The sequence below is a fragment of the Pseudopipra pipra genome, chromosome 23 (assembly GCF_036250125.1).
Source record: "Pseudopipra pipra isolate bDixPip1 chromosome 23, bDixPip1.hap1, whole genome shotgun sequence".
NCBI lineage: Eukaryota > Metazoa > Chordata > Aves > Passeriformes > Pipridae > Pseudopipra > Pseudopipra pipra.
In genome coordinates this window covers 757,248-782,518 of record NC_087571.1, presented here as the reverse complement: position 1 = coordinate 782,518, position 25,271 = coordinate 757,248, and the positions used below count along the sequence as shown (strand labels likewise).

Below are 25,271 nucleotides of genomic sequence, written 5' to 3'. Positions count from 1 at the left end.
CTTCTGTTAGTACAGCACAGTTCGGACAGGCTTCTTCACACTTGGAGAGACCATAAACTAGCCACTGCCATAGGCAAGAGTCATAGAAATAAATCCCCTTGTGCAAGGAAATGTATTTCTGCCATGTGAAGCCACACACGGGGCTGTAACGATCACACCAAAAAGCTGGAAAGCAGCAGCTCACTGTGAAGGTAATAATGTTATTTTCATAAGATATTTAGATTTTCATGATTTCCCTTGTCAAGAAACCTCAAATCTAAAGCCTTTTTCTCCTCAGGGATTTCACACCCATGTTATGGCCACCAAACACACCTGAGAACGACTTGGTGAAACAAAACCCTGGCTGCCCCTTCCACCCTCCTGCAAATCCTCAAGAATGTGGCAACTCAGACTGACCTCCTGAGCAAAGAGTAATATTTCAAACAGTAGAGGAGGAGTTTAAAAATACACTTAGCAATGTCCCCTCTGTAACAGTAAACTTGTTTTTATTAAAGAGAAACTCGTGAGGTCTCTCCAAAGGCTCACAGTGACAGTGTTATAAAGCACTATTGAAGCCCAGAGTCTGTAGGACTGTTTAAAACATTGTTCTCCTCAAACATGTGCTCAAATGTGGCCAGTTCAAAATGAAAAATACATGATGAGACACCCCACAGCTGCAGTTACATTTCACAGAGCAACAGAGCTGCTTACACACAGAATGCAGATTTTTGGGCTCATGCTCTAAACCATATTAAATCAGTTGTACGAATAAAGATATAAAAGACAGGAATGCCTAAAACACAATTAAAAATAAACCCAGGAATTCATTATCCTGGATGGGGCTGCTTCTGCTAAGTTTAAGAGACTAGAAACTTTAATTTTTTTTCAGACAGAGGCTGTGTGAAGCCAAAGCAATAAGAAATATGTCTCTCTGCTGAGCAATGGGGCTGCAGGATCAGGTCCCTGTATCCAATGGCAAACACCCCAAGGAATCCCAGGGGGTACTGGTTTCAGCCCCTGTGTGTGGCTCCAAAGCAATCCCTGCTCAGCACTGAAGGAACACAGATCCTAATTTATAGTTCCTGGATAGATGATTCTTTGAGTGCTTGGATTGAATTTCCCTCATTTCCCTTTCCCTGCACTGCCTCCCCCTCCATGTGCTCTGAAGTGATGCAGCCAAGATGCACCTGCTACTTTCCAGAAGATTATTTTGGACATGAACACACCTTTCCATGAGCAACAGGCGAGAAGCCGAAGGAATTCCAGCTCATCATATTCCAGGGGAAGACAGTAAGTTAAGAAATGAAAACACCCTCTTATCCATGCAGGAGAAACAGCTTTTAAAGTCCATTTAAATAATGCACTAATGCAAATGCTCTTAGAAAGCAGCTTTAGGAATATTCAGTTGAAAATGCAAGTCTAGCACTCCAAGTGGGATTGCTCCTGCAGTGCTGCAGCCTGGAACAGCAGGATTTCCTAGCAATGCTGACAAAGTTTCCAAAGACACAATTGGGATCTAAGGCACCAACAGGTGCTTTCTTGACACTCTGAACAACCATTCAGACTTAGCAGCTTAACCAATTTGTATGAACTTGCAGGATATTTCCCTTCAGGTCACTGAAATCAGGGGTAAAAATCACTGACCTTATTCCCAGGAGTCAGTTTTCAAATCTAACCCGGGCTGCATCAAAAGGACTCTGCACTCATAGTTGGCTACTACATGGAATCATGGAATTGCCAAGGCTGGAAAAGACCTCTAAGATCTTCAAGTCCAACCATCAGCCAGGACCACCAGCACAGTCCAGGGCGAGGAGGTTCTTTTTTACTCTACCTTTAACCTCTGCCAGATAAACTGAGTTAAATCACAGGATCCCTATAATCCTAACCCTAAAATCCCACGTATTTCCCAAATATCCTGGTGCAGCTTGATGCCATTAGTTGAAAATATCTCCAACCCCTGGCTGGAGGTGACTGTGGATGACTGTAGGTGACCACAGGGGACTGTGGATGACTGTAGGTGACCACAGGGGACTGTAGGTGGCTGTGGGTGTCTGTAGGTGACTGTGGGTGACTATAGGGGACTGTGGGTGACTGGAGGTGACTGTGAGTGACTGTAGGTGACCACAGGGGACTGTAGGTGGCTGTGGGTGTCTGTAGGTGACTGTGGGTGACTATAGGGGACTGTGGGTGACTGGAGGTGACTGTGAGTGACTGTGGGTGACTGTGGGTGACTGGGTGACTGGAGGTGACTGTGGGTGACTGTAGGTGACCACAGCAGACTGTACGTGGCTGGAGGTGACCATAGGGGACTGTGGGTGACTGGAGGTGACTGTGAGTGACTGTGGGTGTCCTGCCAGTGCTGCAGATGTTTCCAGAGGTGTGATTTACCTCGGGGCTGTCCCTCAGGGCATCGGAGCGGGGCAGCTCTGCCAGCTGGGAGAAGCGCCGGTCGTAGATGCACAGGTGGAGGTGTTTGTCCAGCACCCTGAAATCCTCATAACTCCTCTTCACAATCCAGCTCCTCCCCTGCACAGATACAAGAGTCACACTTTTACAAAGCCATCACCAGTTTGGGTTAGAAAAGGAAAACTTGTGCAGAAGCAGCACTTTCCTCTCAAAACATCTGAAAGCCGTGGAAGTGCCTGAGTAGTGTTTTCATGTTTGAATTTGCAGGCAGCCATCCATGCTCAAAACACGGGAGAGTTCCTGTTTGAACTGTTTAACCATGGCCTGGAGGTGGCCAGGCATCGATTTCCTGGTCTGGTTTTGTTTAATGGAAGTGTATCAGGGGTAGGAGAGCCAGGGAGGAGAGGGGAGGGAGAGGGAGAGAGAGAGGGAGGGGGAGGAGAAGGAGAAGGAGAAGGAGAAGGAGAAGGAGAAGGAGAAGGAGAAGGAGAAGGAGAAGGAGAAGGAGAAGGAGAAGGAGAAGGAGAAGGAGAAGGAGAAGGAGGAGAAGGAGGAGAAGGAGGAGAAGGAGGAGAAGGAGGAGAAGGAGGAGAAGGAGGAGAAGGAGGAGAAGGAGGAGAAGGAGGAGAAGGAGGAGAAGGAGGAGAAGGAGGAGAAGGAGGAGAAGGAGGAGAAGGAGGAGAAGGAGGAGAAGGAGGAGAAGGAGGAGAAGGAGGAGAAGGAGGAGAAGGAGGAGAAGGAGGAGAAGGAGGAGAAGGAGGAGAAGGAGGAGAAGGAGGAGAAGGAGATTTCAGTTGGAAGTGACCTCTAATGATCATCTAGTCCTGACCACTGAAGGACTGATCAAATGGTTCTTAAACACTGACAGACATGATGAGATGGATCCAGGTAATGTCCATCTGTCCCACAAGGATTTTGTGGTATTTTCCTACCCAAGGTGTCTTTGCAGGAATGTAAATGACAAAGGGCTTGGATAAACAGCGTGACATGAGATTCTGCACAGATAGAAGGATATAAACCCAGGGATCTGAAGGCAGGATTGGAGCTTGCAAAATTTCTGTCAGGTGCCCCAGGCAAGTCTTCAGCTGAATTAAAAACCAATCCATGATGAACAACACTAGCTGCAGATTTACTCCTGAGTGCATATCATGTCCCCAATTAAAACACAGCCAAGATCCAGACGGCTCCAGGGGACAGGGAAGGGCCATGGCAGCATGGAATAATCTGCTTTGGGAAGCTTTTAATATCTACTGATGACTTTTAAAAGCTTCACAGCCTGTTGTGTTCAGTAAAAATGTTGTAATAATGCAGCAGTTTACAGGTTAAAGCACTTTATGAACAGTCACTAACCACAGAATCCCAGAATGGTTTGGGTTGGAAGGGACCTTAAAGCTCATCCCTTTCCACCCCCTGCCACGGGCAGGGACACTTTCCACTAGACCAAGTTGCTCCAGGTTACACAGCCACTCAAGGGCAGGGCCAGGGATTCAAAGGGACACAGGGATGCCTGGCAAGCAGAGCAGAAAGCAGGGAATGTGTAGGGTGAGAGGGGACACAAGCTGTAGGTTGTGACCCCAGCCATGGCTGGCAGGGCTGTGCCAGGTGCCCTCTTCCCTGGGACACAAAAGGCATGGCCTACTCTGAATTGCCAGTCTGAATTCTGCTATATTCATTTCTTTATCAGCAAAGTTCTAAGCCTCACTTTAATATTAACACCCAAAGCCTGCAAGGCAACTGTAGATGTGAACCCTTCAACCCAGCTCTGTTCCACCCAGGTCACTGCAGACAACTCCAAACTGTCACTGTGCCCACAAACTCTGCTCTCAGCTCCCAAGAAATCACCCTTATTTCACAGTCCTACAGAGAGGCATCTACACAGGACAGAAAAGCTTTGGAATTTCCACGTTCTGCCATCTCACCTTTTGTCTAAAGGAGAAAAACAAAATCAGGACTGCAAAGTCTAATTATGCCCAGGGAGCTGTCAGCCTTTCCCATTCCTTCATCTTCTGCAATTAAGAGGTTCTTGTTCTCTCACTGAGCTGCCAGTGTGACCTTCAGCTGAGCCAGGTTTAGTCACCAACATAAGGAACAACAGCCTGAGAAATCCCTGTGACCCTGGATCTGCTCCTGGCACTGAACTGGGCATTCCAGCACCATCTCGTACACACCCTACAAATAACAAACCATCTGTCAAATGAGCCCAAACCTGGCATTAATTCCGTATTTTCAATGCTGGCCTGTAGATTTGCAGTCTCTCCATCATGAATGAAGACAGTAAGAGTTAAATGTGCAAGAGAGGAACAGCTGGGGCCAGTGGTGTGACAGGATCCTGCACGGACAGCGTTCCCCCGGCTCCGGATGAACCCCATCCCAGGCACGAGGCAACAACAGCGAAGAAAAGGTGATGGATGAGAGGGACAACTTACCCCACGGCAGCAGGGGTGTCTCTGGCCCCACCAGCTCCCCGGGATGTTCCTCCTGTGCTGCACAGCTCGTGGAGAGGGGCACAGGAGGATGGTAACCTGGACCCACCGCTCGGCACCTCCAAACTGCAGCTCGGCAGCTGCTAAGCAACAGCACAGCTATCCCTGAGCTATCCCTGAGCTATCCCTGAGGGAGCAGTGAGGCTCCAGGAGATGGGTGCTGTGGATGCCTGGAGGCCAAACCACATCCCCATTCCCAGGTCAGTCACCCAACGCCCGTGGGTGTCAGGCTCTCGTGCTGAAGGATTGCAGGATTCTCCAAAGAATCTCAGAATATCCTGAGTTGGAAGGACCCACAGGGATCATTAGTCCAATTCCTGGCCCTGCACAGGACACCCCAACAATCCCATCCTGCCCCTCAGAGCGTTGTCCAAACCCTCCTGGAGCTCTGGCAGCCTTGGGGCTGTGCCCACTGCCCTGGGGAGCCTGGGCAGTGCCCAACCACCCTCTGGGGGAAGAACCTTTTGCTGAGATCCAACCTAAACCTCCCCTGACACAGCTGTACTGTTCCCTTCTTTCCCTCAGAAGAGCTCAGCACCTGCCCCTCCACTTTTTGGAGCAGAGCTGCCCATTCCTCACTCCCATTCCCAGTGACCATGCCCAGGATGTGCCAGCACAGAACAGATCTTCACACTTCCACCCAGCACGAAGTTCCTCCAACACTCTAATGGTGAATATTTCCAATATCCCATCATTTTAAGCCTGCCATAACTAAATTCAAAAAGCACCCATGCTTTAGGTTGTATTAAGTTGTATTAAGTGAAGTTTTTGCAGATTTGGCACCTGAATTACAAATTTTGAAGCCTTATTTACAAGGGGTGCAATTAACTGTCCAGGAAGGAATCACTGCAGCAATCCAGGAAGGAACTGGACAACATTTAGAGCTTCCCCTCAGACCTCCAGCACAAATCCCAAGCAGCAAAATCTAAGTTCTCCCAGCCAGACACACAGAGAGACACAGCCAGAACAGCAGGAACAAGAGCCCCATTCCACATCCAGAACACTACAACGGCTTCCCTACACCAATGTAAAAATTGTACATCTTGCTCTCATTTCCTGCAAATTCTAAAGTGCCAGGAGGGTTTGGCAAAAGGATTTTTTAATTTAGAGAGTTAATAAAATATTAGAAACAATAAATGCCCATTAAGTTGGTCTCGTGTTGCCAACTCTGGTTTCTAGCAAAGCTCAACATTCCTGTTGCTCCGGGCACTTCACATCCATATGGCAGAAATACCTTCTGCACGTTTTTCATGATTTCCATAAACTGTTGCTCAAATAAATTTTTGATCAGCCTCTAATTTTCCAATTCAATAATTACTGTTCATTTATTTAACTGTTAATGGTCCTGATTTAGAGAAGCTTAAACCCCTCATTCCGGTGGGACATAAGAAAGAGGGGAAGGTAAGCACAAGGTGAAGTGATTTCCCAAATTCAGACCTTCAATTACAAACTTGGGTGTGACAAATTTCATTAAAATACAAAAATCAAATACCAAATGAAGATTTTAATAATACCATAAAATAGTTTCATGATCTTTAAAAGGAAAAATTGACCACTGACAAAAAAACCAAGTCTCTTTTGAACAAAATCAAAGATATTTTGGAATTTCAATTCACACACATGTTCACAATGAAAAGCATCATGTCAAATCTGGAATTTCTCACAAAATGGAAAATCTGGGTTAATTCCTGCTCTTCTTCCAGCTGCTCTGCTCTCCCTTACTCTGCTGGGCAGGACTGAATGTGTGAGGAAAGCCTGGCGAGATCTCAGCCCACTGCACAGAGCTCCCGGTATTTTTCCGATTATCAAAGCAAGAAGAAATGTCACGCTCAAAAAAACGTTCCGAGATTCCTGAGCTGATGACTGAATTTGCAGTGAGGCAAGATCTGAACCCTCCATCAGCAAAACCATCACCCCGAGGCCGCCGAGCTCCCCGGGCTTCCTGCGGAGCGAGAGGAGATTGGGAGGGACAGGGATGCACAGCTCCAGCTCCAGCTCCAGCTCCAGGAGCAGTATTTTTAGCTCTGCTGATCAAATGGCCTCGGGAGGATGATGAGCAGCCCCAGCCAGGAGCAGTTCACACATTCCCTAAAGCTCCACTCAGCCCTGGGAGACTCGGGAAGAGCAGCACTGTCACTCCCCGTTCCTGTTCTTCCCAAGCCCAACACAGCACAACTCCTGCAGCTCAGTGAGAATTTAATTACTAACAGACAGACATTACTTACTGCAAATTAAAGAGGAAGGTATTTAAACCATCCCTTGCATTTTAATTCCCAGAGTTAAAATCCCATCGTTGCTCCCTCACCTCTTAAACACCTCAATTATCAGTACAAAAATCATACTCCTAAGTGAGGCTCCCATAAGTCAGGGCCAGTTCCACACAGGAATATTTTTATGTGCATTTAACTGTTTCCACTTGGCACCTGGCAGAGGCAACTCTTCCTGCTGTGCCCTGAACACTCAGGGGCACCTCCAGCACAGGAGAGGTTCTGCTGTTGGCAGTATTTGTGGCACCAGCAATTCACAGAACTTACATGCTGAAATTTTGTAATAAAGATTTATAAATCTCCTCACTATGTAAAAAAAAAAAACATTTCCAGCTGGATCTGTGTCCATCTGAGCACACAGGTCCCCTTTCTGGTCCATCAATCCCAGGGTGTCACTGAGCTCCAGCAAACACAACCTTCCTGCCCCACAGTCTGTTTGCTCTGTAGCACTTCAGATTTATTTATTTTAAGACTGGGATAGACCTTTCTTTTCTGGTTCAAATGCTTATTTCCTCAGAGAGATCACATGGATGCTCTCCTGAACCTTGTTGTCCATGTGGAGAGGGAGACCAGAAAATGAGATGAAAGTCTCTGGCAAAAGTCACTTCAGTTTGACCCCATGGTAAGAAAACCCCCCGGATTAAATGGCTGGAAAAGCAGCAGCACCCACCAGGAGAGGTTAACTCTGCCATGGGGGGACTCCCACAGCTGGCTGGGGCTCGGGCTCCCTATGTTATTCCAGCCTGACCCTTCAGCCCTTTCCTATTTCAAGTCACGCTGGAAAATGGTTTGGAAATGTAGTCAAAACAGAAAAGCAGGGCTAATAAAATCCAGCCCTTGGAGTTCACCCAGGAAGTGTTTGGAGCTGGGTGACTCCATGACTTCTGGTGTGTTATTGTAACTTGAAGGAAATTATAAATCTTTCAAGTTAAATGCAGTTTGCACTAAGGAAACACAGAGCTACTTTACTTCTGAATGAAACACTAAAACTTCAGCACTGCACCTGGAAACAAGGGACCAACTAGCATAGGATAAGGGGAACATATATACAGCCAAAGCAGGAGGCAGAAAGCAGAGGGGGAAATTTAGTATACTTATGTGGTGAACCCTTATTAGCCTTATTCCACAGAATAATCTCTCAGCATTAATTATCAGTTTATTATCAAATAATTGCAATCAGCAGGAAAAAAAGGATATTTTAATGGAAACCACTGCAGCTTTTCTCCCCTAAAAATGAGACTTCCTGGATTCCAATTACAGATAGGAGCACCAAACTCACCCAGGGCTGCCCAGGACCTGGGCTGAGCTCCAGCAGTGTCATCCCTGCTGGTTCTCACCCATTTTGGAAGCTCTCCCTGACCAGGTGGGTGTGGTTCTCTGGGTGAGAAGTTGCCACAAGCCATGACCTCCCAAAGCAGAGCAGCTTTGCCACAAACAAGCAGAGGGCAAACATTTGGCTCAGGCTTCGCTGGGAAGTGGTTCTGGGCAGGTACAGAGGAACAGGAGCACACCAAGAAACCCTTAAGCCCATCTTTCCTCCCTGTTTCTGACTGGCAGTCTGACATTCCCTCCTGAACTGGAACCAGGATTTCCAGGATGACATGTGAGTGAAACCCCTGCCCTCCTGACATGTTCTAATTTAAACAATTCCATATCAATCATCTCTCCAGTAAAATTACACCCTGGGAGCAGCAGGTCACACAGAGACACGGGGTGAAGGGGAGGGCACAGCGTGGGGGGGCTTTGCTGCACTCCAGAAAATTAAAGGAATGACCCAACAGGAGCTCAGAGCCACAAAAGAAACCCTTCAAAGCCACACACCAACTGCTCAGGGATGAGAACTAAAATTCCACCATCCTCCAGGTGGCAAGCCAAGGAGGGAATGTATGAATGCATATATAGTTACAAATGGTTATATGGACGTTGTAGGGATTAAATACAACTCCCAGATGTGCTATAAACTACTCTGCACTTAGAGAAGAGACGGAGTTCCATCAAAGTAAGCACTGCTGGGCTTTAAAATAAAATAAACAAAACCAAACAAAAAACTCTTTGAAAATTACTTTCCTGAGGTGATTAAAACCAGCAAAGAAAATCTCAGAATGGTTTGGGTTGGAAGGGACATTAAAGCCCATCCCAGTCCACCCCCTGCCATGGGCAGGGACACCTTCCACTGTCCCACGTTGCTCCAACCTGGCCTTGGACACTCCCAGGGATGGGGCAGCCACAGCTTCTCTGGGCAACCTGTGCCAGGGCCTCCCCACCCTCCCAGGGAAGGATTTCTTCCCAATCTCCCACCTAACCCTGCCCTCTGGCAGTGGGAAGCATTCCCCCATCCTGTCCCTCCAGGCCCTTGTGAACAGTCTCTCTGCAGCTCCCTTGTATCTGCCCCTGCTTCCTTCCAGCCCCCTTCATCCTCACATCTCAGAATGAAGCAACATTCCCAGTGTTTGGAAAATATCACTCACATGGTAAGAAATGTCTCTGGGCAGGGTTAGAGAGAGAAAAACATGAGTATTTCAAGGGAAAAGGTGTAGAAGCATTGCTGTGAGAGATGGAGCTGACCAGGACTCAAGGAGAGAGCTCAGAAGGGTGAAACCCTATTTCGAAAGCACAAGAAACAGAAGCAGCCCTGGAGAAGTTTTGTTAACAGAAAACCAGCTGATGTTTTGGCATCAGTTTTAAGGAGAAACACTGAAAAGTGGTGCCAAGACCTGGAACACTGAAGACAGAGCATCTTCAATGTCCAATACCCCTGGTAGGTCTTTACAAAGGCAAAACACAATATTTGAAATAAGAGTGTTTTACACTCACAGATGAGTCAAAAATGCACCCTTTTTATGTGTCAAAGCCCGAGCCCTTGGTGGCAAACCTGCTCTACAATCCTGGAAAACATCAGTTTATAATTCTGCCTGTTGCACACCCACAGCTTGGGAAGCTCAAGGCTCCTGGCCTCCATTCCTGAGCTCACAAATTCCCAGCAGGGAGTTCACACTGTGCTGATTCCGAGTTGTTTCATGCTCCAGGTGTAAATCTTGCTCCAGGAGTTGGACCCTTGGTGCTGGCTGAACTAGGTCAGTGTGTGACAGGTTACACAACTCAGAGTGACAAGAGACATCTGCTCTGTGGTTTTTAACAAACTGGGGCCCAAACCTGCTCTGGAGCTCTGGGAGAGCCCCAAGGATTAAGGAGCAAGCTCAGTTCATGCTCCCCTTGAGAATTCTGCCACTGATTCCTCTAAAACACAACTTATTTTTAGTTTAGCAGCCAGTTCTAACCCAGCTGGACAAAGCACCTCTAGTTACTGAGGAAACAGTGGCACTCATCACCTCAGTAATTTTATACCCAAACTTAATTACAAATTCTCTTCAGAATATCAGTTTAATGATCAAGGTGCCCTCAGTGTAACTCGCAGGACATAACTTTGGAAAACTGTTGGAATTACAACAGTTGGAATTAGTATTTTGACACTTTGCTCAGTAACAGCAAATATTTGCTGCAAACAACGAAAATGATGCACTTTTGATTTACCACTAAAGTGTCTTTAGGACAAGAGGAAACAGACTCAAGTTGTGCCAGGTTTAGGTTGGATATCAGGGAAAAATTTTTATTGGAGAGGGTTGTCCAGCCCAGGCAGTGCTGGAGTCACCATCCCTAAAAGAGTTCAAAAGCCATGTCGCTGTGGGGCTCAGGGACATGGATCAGTGGAGGCCTTGGCAGAGCTGGGGAATAGCTGGACTGAAGATCCTGGAGATCTTTGCCCACCCAAATGACTCTGTGACTCGGTGATTCTGTCCCTCCATGTTATTTATTTTGACATGGTTTCTGTGCCTTGAGAGGCCCTTTTTACAAATATTCTTTACTAACCTTCTTGCCTTACATTTCATATCCAATGGGTGTATTATTTGGAAGTGCAGATGCTCTTCCAAGGTCCATGAATTTCACCTGCACTGGGGCTGAGCATCACAACTGCACACCTTGGCCCTGGTGCCTCCTCACCCCCCTGACATCCAACAGCACTTGTTGATCAAAGCAACTCTACAGCCTGCACAGGATGGGACAGGATGAAACTGCTTCAGATGATGTGTCCTAACAGATTCAACTTCCCCAACTGACAGTCCTGGAAATCTGCTGTTAAAGATGCATGACTGTTAAACTTCTCCACAGGGAATAAACATCAAGGCAGCTGAGAAAAACAGCCCATCCACCACAATCCTGCTCTTATTCTGGATTTGCACCAAGCCTAGCTCTTGGAAGAGTTGTCAAACAAGTCAATTTTAGCTGCAGATTTACACTTGCTCAGTGCTGGGGCAGCATCCAGTGTCTCTGTAGCACAGCCCAACTGTCCCCTTCAATTTGTGGCCAGGCCCAGCCTTGCCTGCAAAGCACCAGGAGATGATGAGCAGCCCTGCCAGGACTCATTACTCACAGAAGGAAACCACAAGCACTGCCCTGTCCCCTTGGATTGCAGCAGTGACTGTCACTTTTGCTCCAGAGCTCCCAGGACACACTCTGGGGACAAGCAGAGTGAGCTCTAATTCCGGGCTCATTTTCCTCCTGAAGGCAAAGTGCCCAAAGGACACGACATGAACAAACTCCCATGGAATTGTGAGAGCTTCTGCTGCTTAAAAACCTTCCAGGGCAGCACAGCCATGTGATACTGCACTTTATTCTGAGAAATCACTCTCCCTCCCCAGAGCAGGGCTGCCCTGGCCTTTCCCTTCAGCTGCAGGTTTCCATCAGGGAAAACCATCTGAAGAGCAGAGGAAGGTACAATTTATCACTCACCATTCCCCTTCAGCTCAGTCCAACAGGAGTCTGGGGGGGTCTTTGGTGAGGTCTTATTTGTGGTGCTTATTTTCAGATACCCTATTTCCACAGCAAAAAACACCCTCACATAAATCCACCAGACCATTTCCCTACTGGAATTTAAGCTGAAGCCACAACACAGAGCACAGAAAGTCCCCGTCTCTGGTGTGTCTCTGACAGCTTGAAATGCACCTACACTTGCACCTGCTGCAGGAATGTGCTTTAGCACCAACAGTTTCATGGGAGTACTTATTTCTGCAATGTCACTCTATAAATAAATTATTCAATTCAAAATCCACACAAGGCTAAAACCCTGGGTTTGTATCTCATGCATCCAGAGTCAAGAAAATAAAGAGCTGCCCTTGTGTCCTTCACAGTGCATATTTAAATAATTAAAGAGAAAAAACCCAAACCAGAACAAAGAGAGCCATGAATGGAGAAATTAAAGACCAAAGTTTAAGTACTACAGTAATTTTTCCTCTCATTACCAGACAGATTTACACAGAGGAGCAATGAATCTGCTCCACAGCTGGGGATGAAGAACCAGTCCCAAAAGCTGGGCAACGAAACCCCAGAGCCCCACGACACACAGATGCTGTTCCTGGATTCCTGACACCCTCCTGTGCAGCACAGGAAACAAGAGTTAACGTCTGCATTCGCAGTCCACAGCCCCAGAGAGCACAAATCCACTGCAAAGGGACAAAGCAGGAGAATGGCTGAACTCCTGGAAGCCTTCCCATCTCCTGGATCCCTGTGCACACATCCTGCCTGACTGTGCACTTGGGAATAAAGGGCAGCAAAGGCAAGGAGACAAAAATCCTCTCTACCTTAGAACTACAATGGGACAAAAATCCTCTTTACCTCAAACTGCCCTATGGTGATGTGTCTGAACAGGACAAGAGGGAAGGGCCTCCAGCTGTGCCAGGGGAGGCTCAGGTTGGACACGAGAAGGAATTTCTGCCTGGCAAGGGTTGTTAAACATTGGCAGGAGCTGCCCAGGGAGGTTTGGAGTCCCCAGCCCTGGAGGTGTCCAAGGAAGGCCTGGGCTTGGGACTCAGTGCTCTGGGCTGGGGGACAAGGGGGGCATCGGGCACAGGGGGGATCCATGGGCTGGGAGGGCTTTTCCAACCTCAGCCATTCTGGGATTCTGTTTGTGAATTAAGGATCACAGAGCAAAGCCCAGGCTGAGCAGAGGGCACAGTGAACTTGCTTTTGGAACAGGACACAGCCCAGCTCAGTGCTGATCCTGCTGGGTGTGAGTGCTGTGTGATCCAACTCTGTGGGAAAACTCCAAACCCAGTCAATCACATCCTTCTCCTTAATCATTATTACCCGGTTACTGAATGAATTTACCCTTTACTATCATCACACCAGCTACAGTTACATGTTAATTATGCAGTTCAGATACAATTCTACACCAACTCTCCTCCCATCAGATGCCAGCTGACTTTCCAAGAGCCTGGAGCAGAGCTAGGTGTTCCAAAGACACCACACCTTGGATTTGGCCCCTCCTGCACTCTCTGCAGGCTGCCAGCCCCATGCATTCCTTATTAATTCACATTCCTATTGTCACTTCAGTTTTATTTACTACCCCTGAGAGCAGAAGGCACAGGGTGTGTGACCTCAGATCCACCACTGGAGCAGAACATGGAGTGATGGATCAGCACTGTGGAAACAAGGAATTCTGCTGCTTTCTCTTGCCTAACATAAACCAGCCCTCCTAAGCTGGGAAAAGAGGTTTCAACATGTGTGAACATCTGGAAGGACAGGGCAGGAACATTCAAACCAGAAAGGTCATGGCAGCTTTTAAAAAGGTTTTGGGGACTTATAAAGAAATACCCAATATTTGTGGCCCAGAGAAGCTGTGGCTGCCCCATCCCTGAAAGTGTCCAAGGCCAGGTTGGAGCAACCTGGGCTAGTGGAAGGTGTCCCTGCTCATGGCAGGGGGTGGGACTGGATGAGCTTTAACGTCCTTCCAACCCAAACTTTCCATGATTCTCTTCCCAAACACCCCCAAGCACGTGAGGCACTGAACTCATGGCAAATTGTGGGTGGGGGTTCCATGTCTCTCACCTGCAGGCAAGTGGTGCCAAGTGTCAGAAAAGAAGAACAGAGAACAAGCTCGGGGGAAAGGCCATGATGGTGACCAGCATCTGAATGCATTTTAAAGCAGAGCAACTCTCCTGAGCCCTGCTGAGCACTCCCAGGGTTCATCCAGCAGCTACAGGGACATGAGACCTCAGGGGGAAGAATCCCAGAATCCCAGGATGGTTTAGGTTGGAAGGGACCTTAAAGCTCATCTCATTCCTTCCCCTGCCATGGGCAGGGACACCTTCCACCAGACCAGGCTGCTCCAACCCCATCCAACGTGGCCTTGAAGAAGGGGGTGGGATGGTGGCTGCACCATGTGAACCTTTACCTGAATTTACTGCTCAATAAAAGGACACAGCAACTGCTTTTGTTCAGCATAATCTTTAAATAAAGGCAGAAAATCCTCTATCAAAAATGGAGAAGGAGGTCAACACACATTCTGAAAACAGATTTTGCACTGGGTAGGATCCAGCCTGGACGCTCCACACAGACATATCCCATTAACAAAGATGTGACCAGCTTTTCTCTATATATATTTTTATATTTATATTAAACACACACAGGAATATATGTGTGTTAGAATCTGTCCCTCAGAATCAACTGATTGAAGAGCTTTTCACAGGAGGAATGTTTGTAGCACTTACTGCTCTCCGGGTGTTTGAGCTTCAATCAGAAACTATTAATAAATTAAAGAGCAAGCCTTTAAGACAAAAAAACCAACCATATTTTTGAGTATTTGACTCAAAAATCCTGGTGCAAGCAGTTTGTGGTTTCAGCCTGGACTATCACAGGCAGCCAGACCCAGCAAACCACACTTGGGATGTCACTCCTCTGAGTAGCTGATTGGCCTCTGTGACAATCCCCTCCACCCTGCTCTCCCCCAAAGCACCAGGGATGGGGATTCCTGGCTGCTCTTCCTCCTGGGAGCCCATTTTTCCAGCATGCCCTCCACTTGGAACACTCACTGCTGCAGCCAGGGAATGCTGGACAGGGATGCCTTTGGAGCTGTGCAAATCCTGTTCTCCCAACAGGAGAAATCTGGTGGGAATCTCCTGCCAGGCAGAGGGTTGGGAAATGTCTTTGTCCGGTGCATCAGAGCCCTGATTCCATCCAGCAAAGCCAGCCCAGCCCAGACAGCAGGGACAAAAACCAGGAACGGGGCAGAGCACTGGGCATCCTGTGCCACAGCCAGGCCTGGCCCAGCTCCCTGCCACAGGGGATGGGAATGGGAGCACAAAGAGGAGAATCCTTGCTTGGCCCACGAGTTCCTGCTTTGAGAACAGCCTTAGAAATCCACCTGGAGCTGAAACAGGCTTCCTTTGCAGGACACTGGCAGTATTCCATGGAAAGCAGGGGCAGGGAAGGTGGGCTGGGCTCTGAGCTCAGAGTCAGGCTGAGTTTAAGGGTCCATCAGCAGGTCTAGCACCAGGATTTTGTTACCCATCTTGCACAGTCTGACATCTCTGGCCGCCAGGGCCTGTCAGTTCTGTCTCAGCAATGTCCCTGTGAGTATGGAAATGGGAAACAAAAACCACGGGAGATGGCTGCAGGTTAAGGTCTGTCTCAGACCGTGAACATCCTCACAACCAGGCCCTGCTTCTCCCCCTGCCATTCCAAATGTCACCAAAAACGATGTCTGAGGTGTTGAAACACCACAGATCTCACTTTATGCTTTCTATTTTTCTTCCATTTGTCAGAACAAAAAAGCCTAGACTTCTGTTGCAATATTTAAACACATATACAGGCAGTTGCTGTAATATCAGACAAACCAACCCAAAAACATCCAAAAGGCCGATTTTCAGCCTCTCTTACAACCAAGCTGGGCTGGATTAGCCCATTCCAGCCTTTTTGCAGGCTCTGACTTGTGCTGATTTATTCTCCACACACAAAATAACCCCTTTGAAATGTGGCACAGACCATGTAAGTTCTTTGCTTATCCCCATGGAACTTCCCAAGGATGGCAAACACTCTGCATGGACCTTCCCAGCCACAGGTACAGCAGGAATTCCTACAGGTCTCAGACATCCCCCCTTCAGGGCCCACAGGGATAGTTAAGGGTTCTAATTACTGTTTCCAGGCTTCAGAGTGTTCACAGGGACAGTCCTCACACCACCCTCCCAGGATTTATCTTTTTATTTTAATAGCAGCAATCTTTTCACAGAATTTCTTTTCTAGAAATTAATCAGTGCAATTTTACTTGGAAGAAAAGGAAAATCCACCTACATTGGTCTAAAAAAAACCAAACCAAACAAACCCCTCCATCATCAGCTCTTTCCAATAAGATTTAATTCCCTACTTCTGTTTTCATGTTTAAATTTGTCCAAAAGAATCAAAAGAAGGATCCTGTCTCTCCCCTTTTCTGAAACACTTGGAACATCTCTGCATATATTCCCACTTCTTCTTAAGAGCCAATAAAGTGGATTAATTTTTTGAGGTTTGTAAGTAGAAGAAAAGATGAACAGAGACTTAACCCCCCTCTGGAGCTCACACAAAGCTTGGATTTCATGAGCTGACTTGCAGCAGAAAGTGTCACAAATACACCTCCTAAAGAATGTTTTTCAAACCTTATCTGGGAAGGTTTTGCAGAATAGGCCTCACACACTAATTCTCTTCATGGGCACTAAAGCTGTCCTTGCAGCTGGGGAGGAGTGGGGCAGGACTGCTCAGGGGAAGGGGCTGTGCCCTGCCAAGCACAGCCCAGGCTGGGCTGGTTGGAACATCTGTTTGAAGGCTTTGGGTGCAGAGCTGCAGGTGAAGTGCCAGAGGACACAGCTCTGTGTGACCCACAAACACAGGGGGGATCTGCCCAGCCCACACCAGGCAGGGCCCAGCAGGGCAGTACCTTCAACCCCAGAACTGTGGCTTTAGCTTGTTCCTCTCAGCTCTGGAACCTACAGCTGCCAGGGTGGCAAACACCCTCTCTGTATTTGCACCAAATCACAGATATCCAAAAGCTTCTACATTTGTGTGGATTTAACCTCAATACCAGAACTGCCTGTGTCCATGTGAGCAACCCAGGACATGCTGCAATGGCTGGACACCAACTCTGGAAGCACATCCAGGGTGAATAAAGTCAAATTTGGTTTTCAGGCTCTTTTCCCCTTCCTCCAGGGCTTTTGGCCCGACCCAGCTGTGTCTTGCCAAAATCCCACCCCACTGCCCCATCATTCCATGAGCTATTTCACACCTCCACTGGGGTCTCATGTGGAGCCAAATCCAGGCAGACACTGCAGGGCTCCAAAGCCTGACGGAATGGAATCTTTCCCTGGACACTGGGAGAGGCCCCGGGATGTCAGGGGGAAAGTGTCTCCCAGGGCAGGAATGATGCTCAGCTGTGCAGTTCCTTCCATACCTTCCCAGTCATTGGATCCAGATGCCACAAGTTTTTCAGCTCTTTATGGATCTGAGAAACAGGGACGTGGACTGACATGGGAGAGGGGAATCCCAGGCTCAGAGCAGGGAGGACTGGTCAGGGGAGTACTTTAAAAAAGAAGAAAAATGGGAAAAAAAAAAAGAGAAAATACAGGAAAAATAAGGAAAAACTGAATAAGACAATAGGAGAAAAGGGAAAGAGGAAAAAGGGAAAGAGAAAAAAGGAGAAAAGGAAAAAGGGGAAAGAAAAAGAGGGGAAGAGAAAAAGAGGACAGAGGAAATGGAAAGGGAAAGGAAAAGGGGAAGAAGAAAAGAGGAAAGAGAAAAAGACAAAGAGAAAAAGAGAAAGAGGGAAAGGAAAAAAAGGGAAAGAGGAAAATGGAAAAAGAAAAGAAAGTAAAAATAAAAGAAAAAAGGAAAAAGACAAGGAAAAGGAGAAAAACAGGAAAAAGAAAGGAAGACAAAGGTGGCTGGTTCTGTGTCCAGTCTTTAAAGTGATGAGGCCAATTCCCAGCGTTTCCATTCCAGTTCAGCCAAACACTGGAGGAGAAGGGAAGGGAACTTCTCAGGAGCTGGGCCTGGGGCACAGGGCCTGCAAAGGAGGGTTTGCCTTCTCCAAGAACTCACCCACTGTCCCCACACACTGAAACCTCTGCACTGCACGCTCACAGACATCCTGCAAAGCATCCAAGAGTGATCCCAAATGGGAGGGCCCAAAACATACTGACATTCCAATTTCCTCCAGTCCCTGCAAAACCCCTTTCCCTGCCCAGCTCCTGGCTGGGACACAGCCCTGTGCCCACCCCTGAGGCTGCTGTGCTGCCTGTCAGCCTGGATCCTGTGTGAGAAGGGCTGGGTTTGTGCCAAAGTGGCCACAGGTCGGTCAGAACAGTGCTGGAGACACTCCCAAAATGGCAATTCCGAGTGATGTCCCCTTCCAGCCTCTCCTCCTCTCCCCAGGGCACATTTCTGTACCTGTACACACGTGTTTGTATGTGTGTGTGTGTCTGTGTGTGTGTCTGTGTGTGTGTGTGTGTGTGCCACTGACACTGCTGGGGCTCAGCTGGGCCAGGCTGCACCTGCATAGCACAGCAGGGTCCTCTGCTCCTTGGCATGCAGGATCCTCTGCTCCCCAGGATGCAGGATTCTCCTCAGCTCTCACAACAGCCACTCTGTTCACACAGAGCCAGGGCAGCAGAGCCTTTCTACTCCAAATCCCCCCATCTGTGTGTCCCAATGCTGGGACAATCCAGCAGATTCCCAACCCCACACAGTTCAAATGTAGGTACCACAGGTGTGCCTGTCCCACACAACTCCTCTGAGCACCTGAGGCAGCAGAACCACTGAAGGAGCTCTGAAAAGGTGACAGACACCCCAGTGATCCTGGTAATGTTCCATACCCAGTGATAGGAGGGATGCTCAGGAGGTGAATCATGGACAGAGCTGCTACCCTAAAACCAGGAAAAGGACCAAACACAGGCATTAACTCAGCAATGAACCTGCCACTGCATCTCCCACCAACAGTGATTCACTGAGCACATTAAAACACAATTACCTGTTATGGAGCACTTTACAAACTCACACACATCAGGAGATGGGGAATCCATGGGATGGAGCAGCAGATTTATCTGCCCAAAGCATCCTGACACCACAGCACAATTCCACACCAGGTGTCTGGAGACATCACTGGGAGCAGATCAAGAATCCCCATGTCCTGTGTGAACAAAGCACTGCTGGGATTCTCCCATCTGGGGTCACTGGAGTGTCTGGGTGTCCATGGCCACCCCCAGACTGCCCTCACACACACTCCTGTCCCTGGGCTCATCCCAGGAAGGATTATTTCCTTCACACAGTCCTTTTTCTCCCCTCAGTGCTTTGCTTTTCCTACAATGAGCTGGTGGCACTACCACAGGCACCATCTTGGAGCAAGGGAAGAGCTGGAAACCCCCCCCACAGCACAGAAAGTGTCATATCCTGATATTCCAAGGCTATGCTGGCAAGTGGAATGAAACACAGGCTGTAAATAAGTTGGGGAAGAAAACATGGCATTTACCTGACAGCAGATCTGCACCAGGTAGACCAGTTCCTTGGAGTCACAGCCATTCCTCGTCACTTCGTTCTGTTCCTCCGGGAGCGAGAGCTGGGCCAGGGAGAGAGGGAGAGAAGGAGCAGGTCAGTGAGCAGGGACAGGCCAGGCTTGGGGTAACACAGCAGGCACAGCAGCCACGACATGCTGAGCAGCAGGGAATCAGGGAAGGGCTGGAGCTCCAGAGGGGAAACATTGAGCATTCCCAGCTCACACAGACCCTCCAATGCCATTGGGTTGTGGCACCTCACCTGACAGGTTAAAAATAAAAATATGGTTCAAAAATAAAACAATTACAGGGAGGCAAACTGCTCAAGCCAGGGATTAAAGCTCCAGCTTAAGAGTCTGCAAAATTAATTGTTCACTGAAAATACCTCTATAAATATTCATGTATCAGATAAAAGTGCTTCCCCTTCCCCCCATTTTATTCATTTTTTATTTTATACGTTCAGGCAGACATTAGATAATAAAACATATCTCCTAATTTCAGTGTTGTCAAGCAATTCACCCCAACAGAGAATTTTATAGCCCCATTCATCACATACAGAGTCATTAACTGCAACATCAGGATGTGCCTGTTTGGGAGCAGTGAGAGGAGATTTAACTGTCTCATTCCTGCACATCTACTGAGCCTTGAGCACTCTGGTCCTGTCACTAGTCTTGATATCCCACACTGAAAATGGCTCATGGTTAATGATCTTCTCTGAAAATAGAAATTACAGACGATCATAAGCAAATTAAGACTGTTTGCAAAGCAAATAAAGGAAATGTTTGCAAAGCAAATAAATAAAGGAAATGTGTACATAAAACTTAAAGTCTGTAAAAAAATCCTAATTAGCTGAGAGCAAAAAAAACCCACCCTGAAACAAATGAAAGCAGAAATGAAAAAAAGACTGAGGAGAATCCCAAGTTGCCATATTTAATGAGTGTAAGCAAGGGAAAAGGAGAAATGGGCGATGAGAGACACGAACCTCCTGAAAGGGACACAGGAGGCAAAGTTCTCTCCCATATAAACAACCACAACACGCTGAATGAACTCACTTTTCATCCTGCCAGTCCCTCCCTGCTCTCTGGGAGGAGTTCCCAGAGCACGCTCATTCAGCCTCTTCCTTCACCAGCCCAACTCCCTGAATACTAATCTTCTGATGGCCATACACAGATTTTTGGGCCAAATAAAGCTTTTAGATTTGTGCAATTTATTATATTTTTGCATCACTAAATATAGTCAGAAACATGAGTGCAAATGCTGACCACTCCCTCATGCTGGTGGTGCAAGTAAAACTTCGTGTGGCACTGCTTTTTGGGAAGCAAACGCAACTTTTCCATCAAACAATTTATATCCTAAATCAAGTGTGCCTGTTCCCTCTGCAGCCCAGCAGTGCAGAGCAGCTGAAGCAATGGCACCTCACCAGGGACACCCCAGAGCCTTGGGCTGAGGCTGCCAAGGCAGGGAAGGACATGGGAAGTGTCAAAGCTCTGGGGAAGCTCTGGCAGGTGAAACCACTCAGTGTCACCTCCATCGGGGTCTATCTTTACTCCCTCAGAAATCCTCCCCCCAGAATCCCCAGCCACTGTTTCCTCAGCCACTGCTGCAGCTCCTCCTGGGCCTCTTTTCCCTCCACACTCATTTTTTTGTCTCCCAGGCAGTCCCTCCTTGCACCCATCCCCTCTCCCTCCTGCAAAGCTTCCAGCAAGAGCTTGAATGATTTCCATGCTCCCTCCCCCTCCCAGGCTGGTGTGAAACACAGTCCCAGAGATAAATCTTAATTCCAAAGCATCTTAATTCCACTTAAAAACTGCATTCCAGGAAGAGGCAATGGGAAAGATCTGTAAGAGTGACTTTCCTCCATAAGAGGGTGGAGATTCCTACCATTAATGTGATTAAACACAACCATTAGTTCTGTATTGCACCTTCCACCCAACTTAACCATCATTCTTTGCTGTCAAATGTCACATTTGAAGTGCTACTGAGTCTTGAAACTACAGTCAAATTAAAAATAACAAAGCAGCCAGGAAAGGAAAGCTAATCCATTCTGGGGGGATTTTCCATGCTTGCCAGGTAACACGGAGCTCTGCTTTAATTAGGGCCACAAAGGTGATCAGAGGGCTGGAGCACCTCTCCTATGAGGAAAGGGTTAGGGATAGAGAGCTGGGATTGTTCAGCCTCCAGGAGAGAAGGCTCCAGGGAGACCTGAGAGCCCCTTCCAGGGCCTAAAGGGGCTCCAGGAGAGCTGGAGAGGAACTGGGGACAAGGGATGGAGGGACAGAACAAGGGGGAATGGCTTCCCACTGCCAGAGGACAGGGATAGATGGGATATTGGGAAGGAATTGTCGGCTGTGAGGGTGGGGAGGCCCTGGCACAGGTTGCCCAGAGAAGCTGTGGCTGCCCCATCCCTGGCACTGTCCAAGGCCAGGTTGGACAGGGCTTGGAGCAACCTGGGCTAGTGGGAGGTGTCCCTGCCCATGGCAGGGGGTGGCACTGGGTGGCCTTTAAGGTCCCTTCCAGCCCAAACCATCCTGGGATTCAATGAATTAAATGTGGGTTTCCTACCCAGAGAGAAAACTTTCCATCCTTGACTCTCCCCTGTGCTTACTGAGGGTACAAACACCTCCTCAAGGGAATTCCAGGCCTTGCCTCCACTGGGTGTATCAGTGCTTACACACATCCCCACAGGCTCTGCTGTGCTTTGCCAGGCTCCATTCACCCCAAAAACCAGCAGCCAGGTGGCAAAACCACTGATGTGCAAATGCAGCAGCTCCCTGAAGACATTCAGGGACTGGTTCTGTACAACAGGGTAGAGAAAGGCACGGGGCAAGTGAAGACACAGGTTGAGTTGCATCACCCCCTCTACACAGGCTGATTTACACGAGGCTGGACCTGAGTCAAGCCAAGTCTGTGCACAAACTCTCCCGAAATAGCAGGTGAATCATCGGGGAGGTCCATGTGTGTGGGACACGGAGTTACAGCAGCTCCATTTAAAGCCCACACCTGCCTGAGCACCGACCTGCGGGGGCACAGCCACTGATTTTACACCCACAGTCTGTCCCCACTGCAGTGCTCCCATGTCCCTGCTCAGACAAACTCACTGTGCTGAGAAGTGACATTTAAACCCCCTGTACCACTTGCAACTGTCTTGTTTCAGAGTGAAGCTGTAAAAGCCAATGAACACAGTTGCCCTCCCACAGCAGCTCTGTGCTGACTGAGAGACAGAGAGAGCTGCTTACAAGGAAAACCCCTTGGGTTTATCCTGTGACACAACTGTCCTCGCAGCAAAATGAAATATTCACTCATGTTCCCTATTCCCCATGTGGCTTAGTTTGTGTTTTGCTCTGTCAGTGGACACACATGAATGCTCTCTCCAAAATCATGGATGCCCTGATGCTGAAAAGCCTTTCCTGCTGCTGCATGCCTTGTAAACAGAACATCCTGGAAAGCACAGCTGCCCCCAGGCTTGACTTGAAACCCAAGCACAAAGCACAGCCCTCTCCTGGCCTCAGTGGACTCTAAACATGGCTCACGGGCAGAATGTGCTTGGCTCCAAAGTGGGACATGGATTTTTGTGTTCTTAAAGGACAGGGCAGAGAGCAGGTCTCGAGGATACCCCTGTACCCATCCCAGTGGGGATCACTGAGACAGCTGGAATAATCTGTAACCAGCATTTATGATCCCTGACCAGAGCATCAGACATGACACTTTATGACATATCATCTGAAATGTTCCTTTTTCACACTGAAAATGTTGTCAAACCTCCTGAACCTGACAAACAGTTCTGATGCATTAGATTCCACTGATTTCATTTATTATGGAATATCTGTGCCTGGCCTGCACCAAGGGATTGTGACTGATTTTAGCAGTGAGATTTAGGGTTTCCTAAACTTTTCAGTGTCACTTTATGACACACAAAGAAAGCCTTAAAGATGGTCCTATGGACACCCCACACTTCACCAGGTGGATGGATAATGCAGAGTGCTGTAAACATTACAGAATCATGGAATCCCAGGATGGTTTGGGTTGGAAGCTCATCCTGTGCCACTCCCTGCCATGGGCAGGGACACCTTCCACTAGCCCAGGTTGCTCCAAGCCCTGTCCAACCTGGTCTTGGACACTTTCAGGGATGGGGCAGCCACAGCTTCTCTGGGCAACAATGTCAAGGTATTGTTCAAATTTGTCTTTTCACAGCAACAGACAAGTTTGGGAGTCTCCACTGTGCCTCTGTGCACACACCCACCAAGAGCTGAACATGAATTCAACACAGTCAGGTTTTTCTCCACCACCAAACTCACCCCACGTTGCTTGTGCAGGTGACAAATAAGAGCTGTAGCTCCTCAGACAAAGATCTACCAAATGATGAGAAACTCTAACAGACACAATAGCAAAGACTTCCAAGAGCAGGAGGCTGGGCTGAAGGAGCATGAAGGATCTCACAGTACCAAGTTTCCCCTTGGCATTGTGAGAGACAAAACTAAGTCCCATCCCTTGTTCAAATACAATTTTACCCAAAAGAGCTGTGGTTGCTGGCCAAGACTTTACTGATCCTACAGGGAGGACAAGCTTAAAAATGCCTCTAGTTCATGTCTGAGACAAAGAGGCTCAGCTCTGGTAAGCTGGGAGATAAGGGGAGTGATTACAGGAGTCCCCTGCAGAGGGTAATTTATTGGTTATTTCTCCTGCAGAGCAGAACAGCCACAAAGCAGAGGGTGAGTTGTGACGTGGCACATTCAGAATCTCATCAAAGCTCAGTGGTTTTACAGGGCACACGTGTGAGGGAGCATTTCTCCTCCAGATCCAAACCAAGGCTCTCATCTCTGCTCTCCACAGTGGCTTTGGAAGCTCCTTCTCCCCCTCCAAGAATAATCCTCACATCCAGCCTGGAGCAGAGCAGCAGGACTTTGAGAGGCTCATTTGTTTGTCTGGAGCTCCAGGATTTCAGCCTGACTGTGAACCTGCCTGGGAGGCACCAGGACCTGCCCCGTTCCCTCCCGCAGATCCCAGAGGCAGCTGCTGCAGCCCTGTTTCACTTGTCAGTGTGACCACAGGCAGAAAAACAATTAAAAGACAGCTTTTGACATCCCTGAAATAATTTCTTTGCTTCCAACCACAGCCAGAGTCTTGTGTGCTCCTCTTAAAAACTGCAAGAATCATTTCAAGAGAAGCACTACATGAATCTGCTGCCAGGACTAGGATTGTTGGCCACTAAATTATGCACCAATAATGTCACTAATGCCTCTTTCAGGAGCCAGTCCCTGATGTGCAAATACAGCACAGCTGCAGACTTTTTGGCTTTCTACTGGTTCCAATCAGTGCATCATAAAGAAGTGCCAAACCCTCACCAGGTAAGACTTGGCTTTGCAAGGTCAGTGGGGCACATCTGTGCCCCTGACCCCCAGATGTCAAAATGAGCTTATTTAGATAGCTTTAGCTTTCATTTCCTTGTTTCCCTTGTTTGCTGAGTGATGGTGACTCCACCACCCAGCTCTCCTGATGAAAGAGTCATTTGTGAGAAGCCTGGGAAGTGTAGATTTGATTCATTTATGAACTTATTTATTTCAACTTCTGCTCAGAAAGCCCTGAACACACTGATCTCACTCTCACACATCACATGTGAGTAACACAGAGCCATGGTGGAGAGCTGCCATTCAGATACTGCTTCAATACAATTAAAAAGATTAAAAAAGAAGAGAACAAAACATAAAAGAAAAAATCCCAAACAAATCCCCCTCACCAATAGAATTAGAGTTAAGGTTAGAGTGGGAGGCACTCAATAATGAGATGATAAT

The 25,271-nt window shown here is 47.9% G+C and overlaps 1 protein-coding gene across 5 annotated transcripts in view; it reads right to left on the bottom strand.

Annotated features, from left to right (window-relative positions):
* Window positions 1–25,271, bottom strand: part of ARHGAP32 (Rho GTPase activating protein 32) — a 251,279-nt gene that overhangs the window by 78,926 nt on the left and 147,082 nt on the right. For 4 of the 5 annotated variants that reach the window (XM_064634498.1, XM_064634496.1, XM_064634497.1 and 1 more), the window contains 2 exons: window positions 19,461–19,547; window positions 2,368–2,505 (listed from right to left, as the gene is read on the bottom strand). In XM_064634498.1, coding sequence (XP_064490568.1) covers window positions 2,368–2,505; window positions 19,461–19,547 — 225 coding nt within the window. Of the gene's footprint in view, window positions 1–2,367; window positions 2,506–4,811; window positions 4,883–19,460; window positions 19,548–25,271 lie in introns of those variants that run through there. The other variant, XM_064634499.1, reaches the window with a different exon arrangement.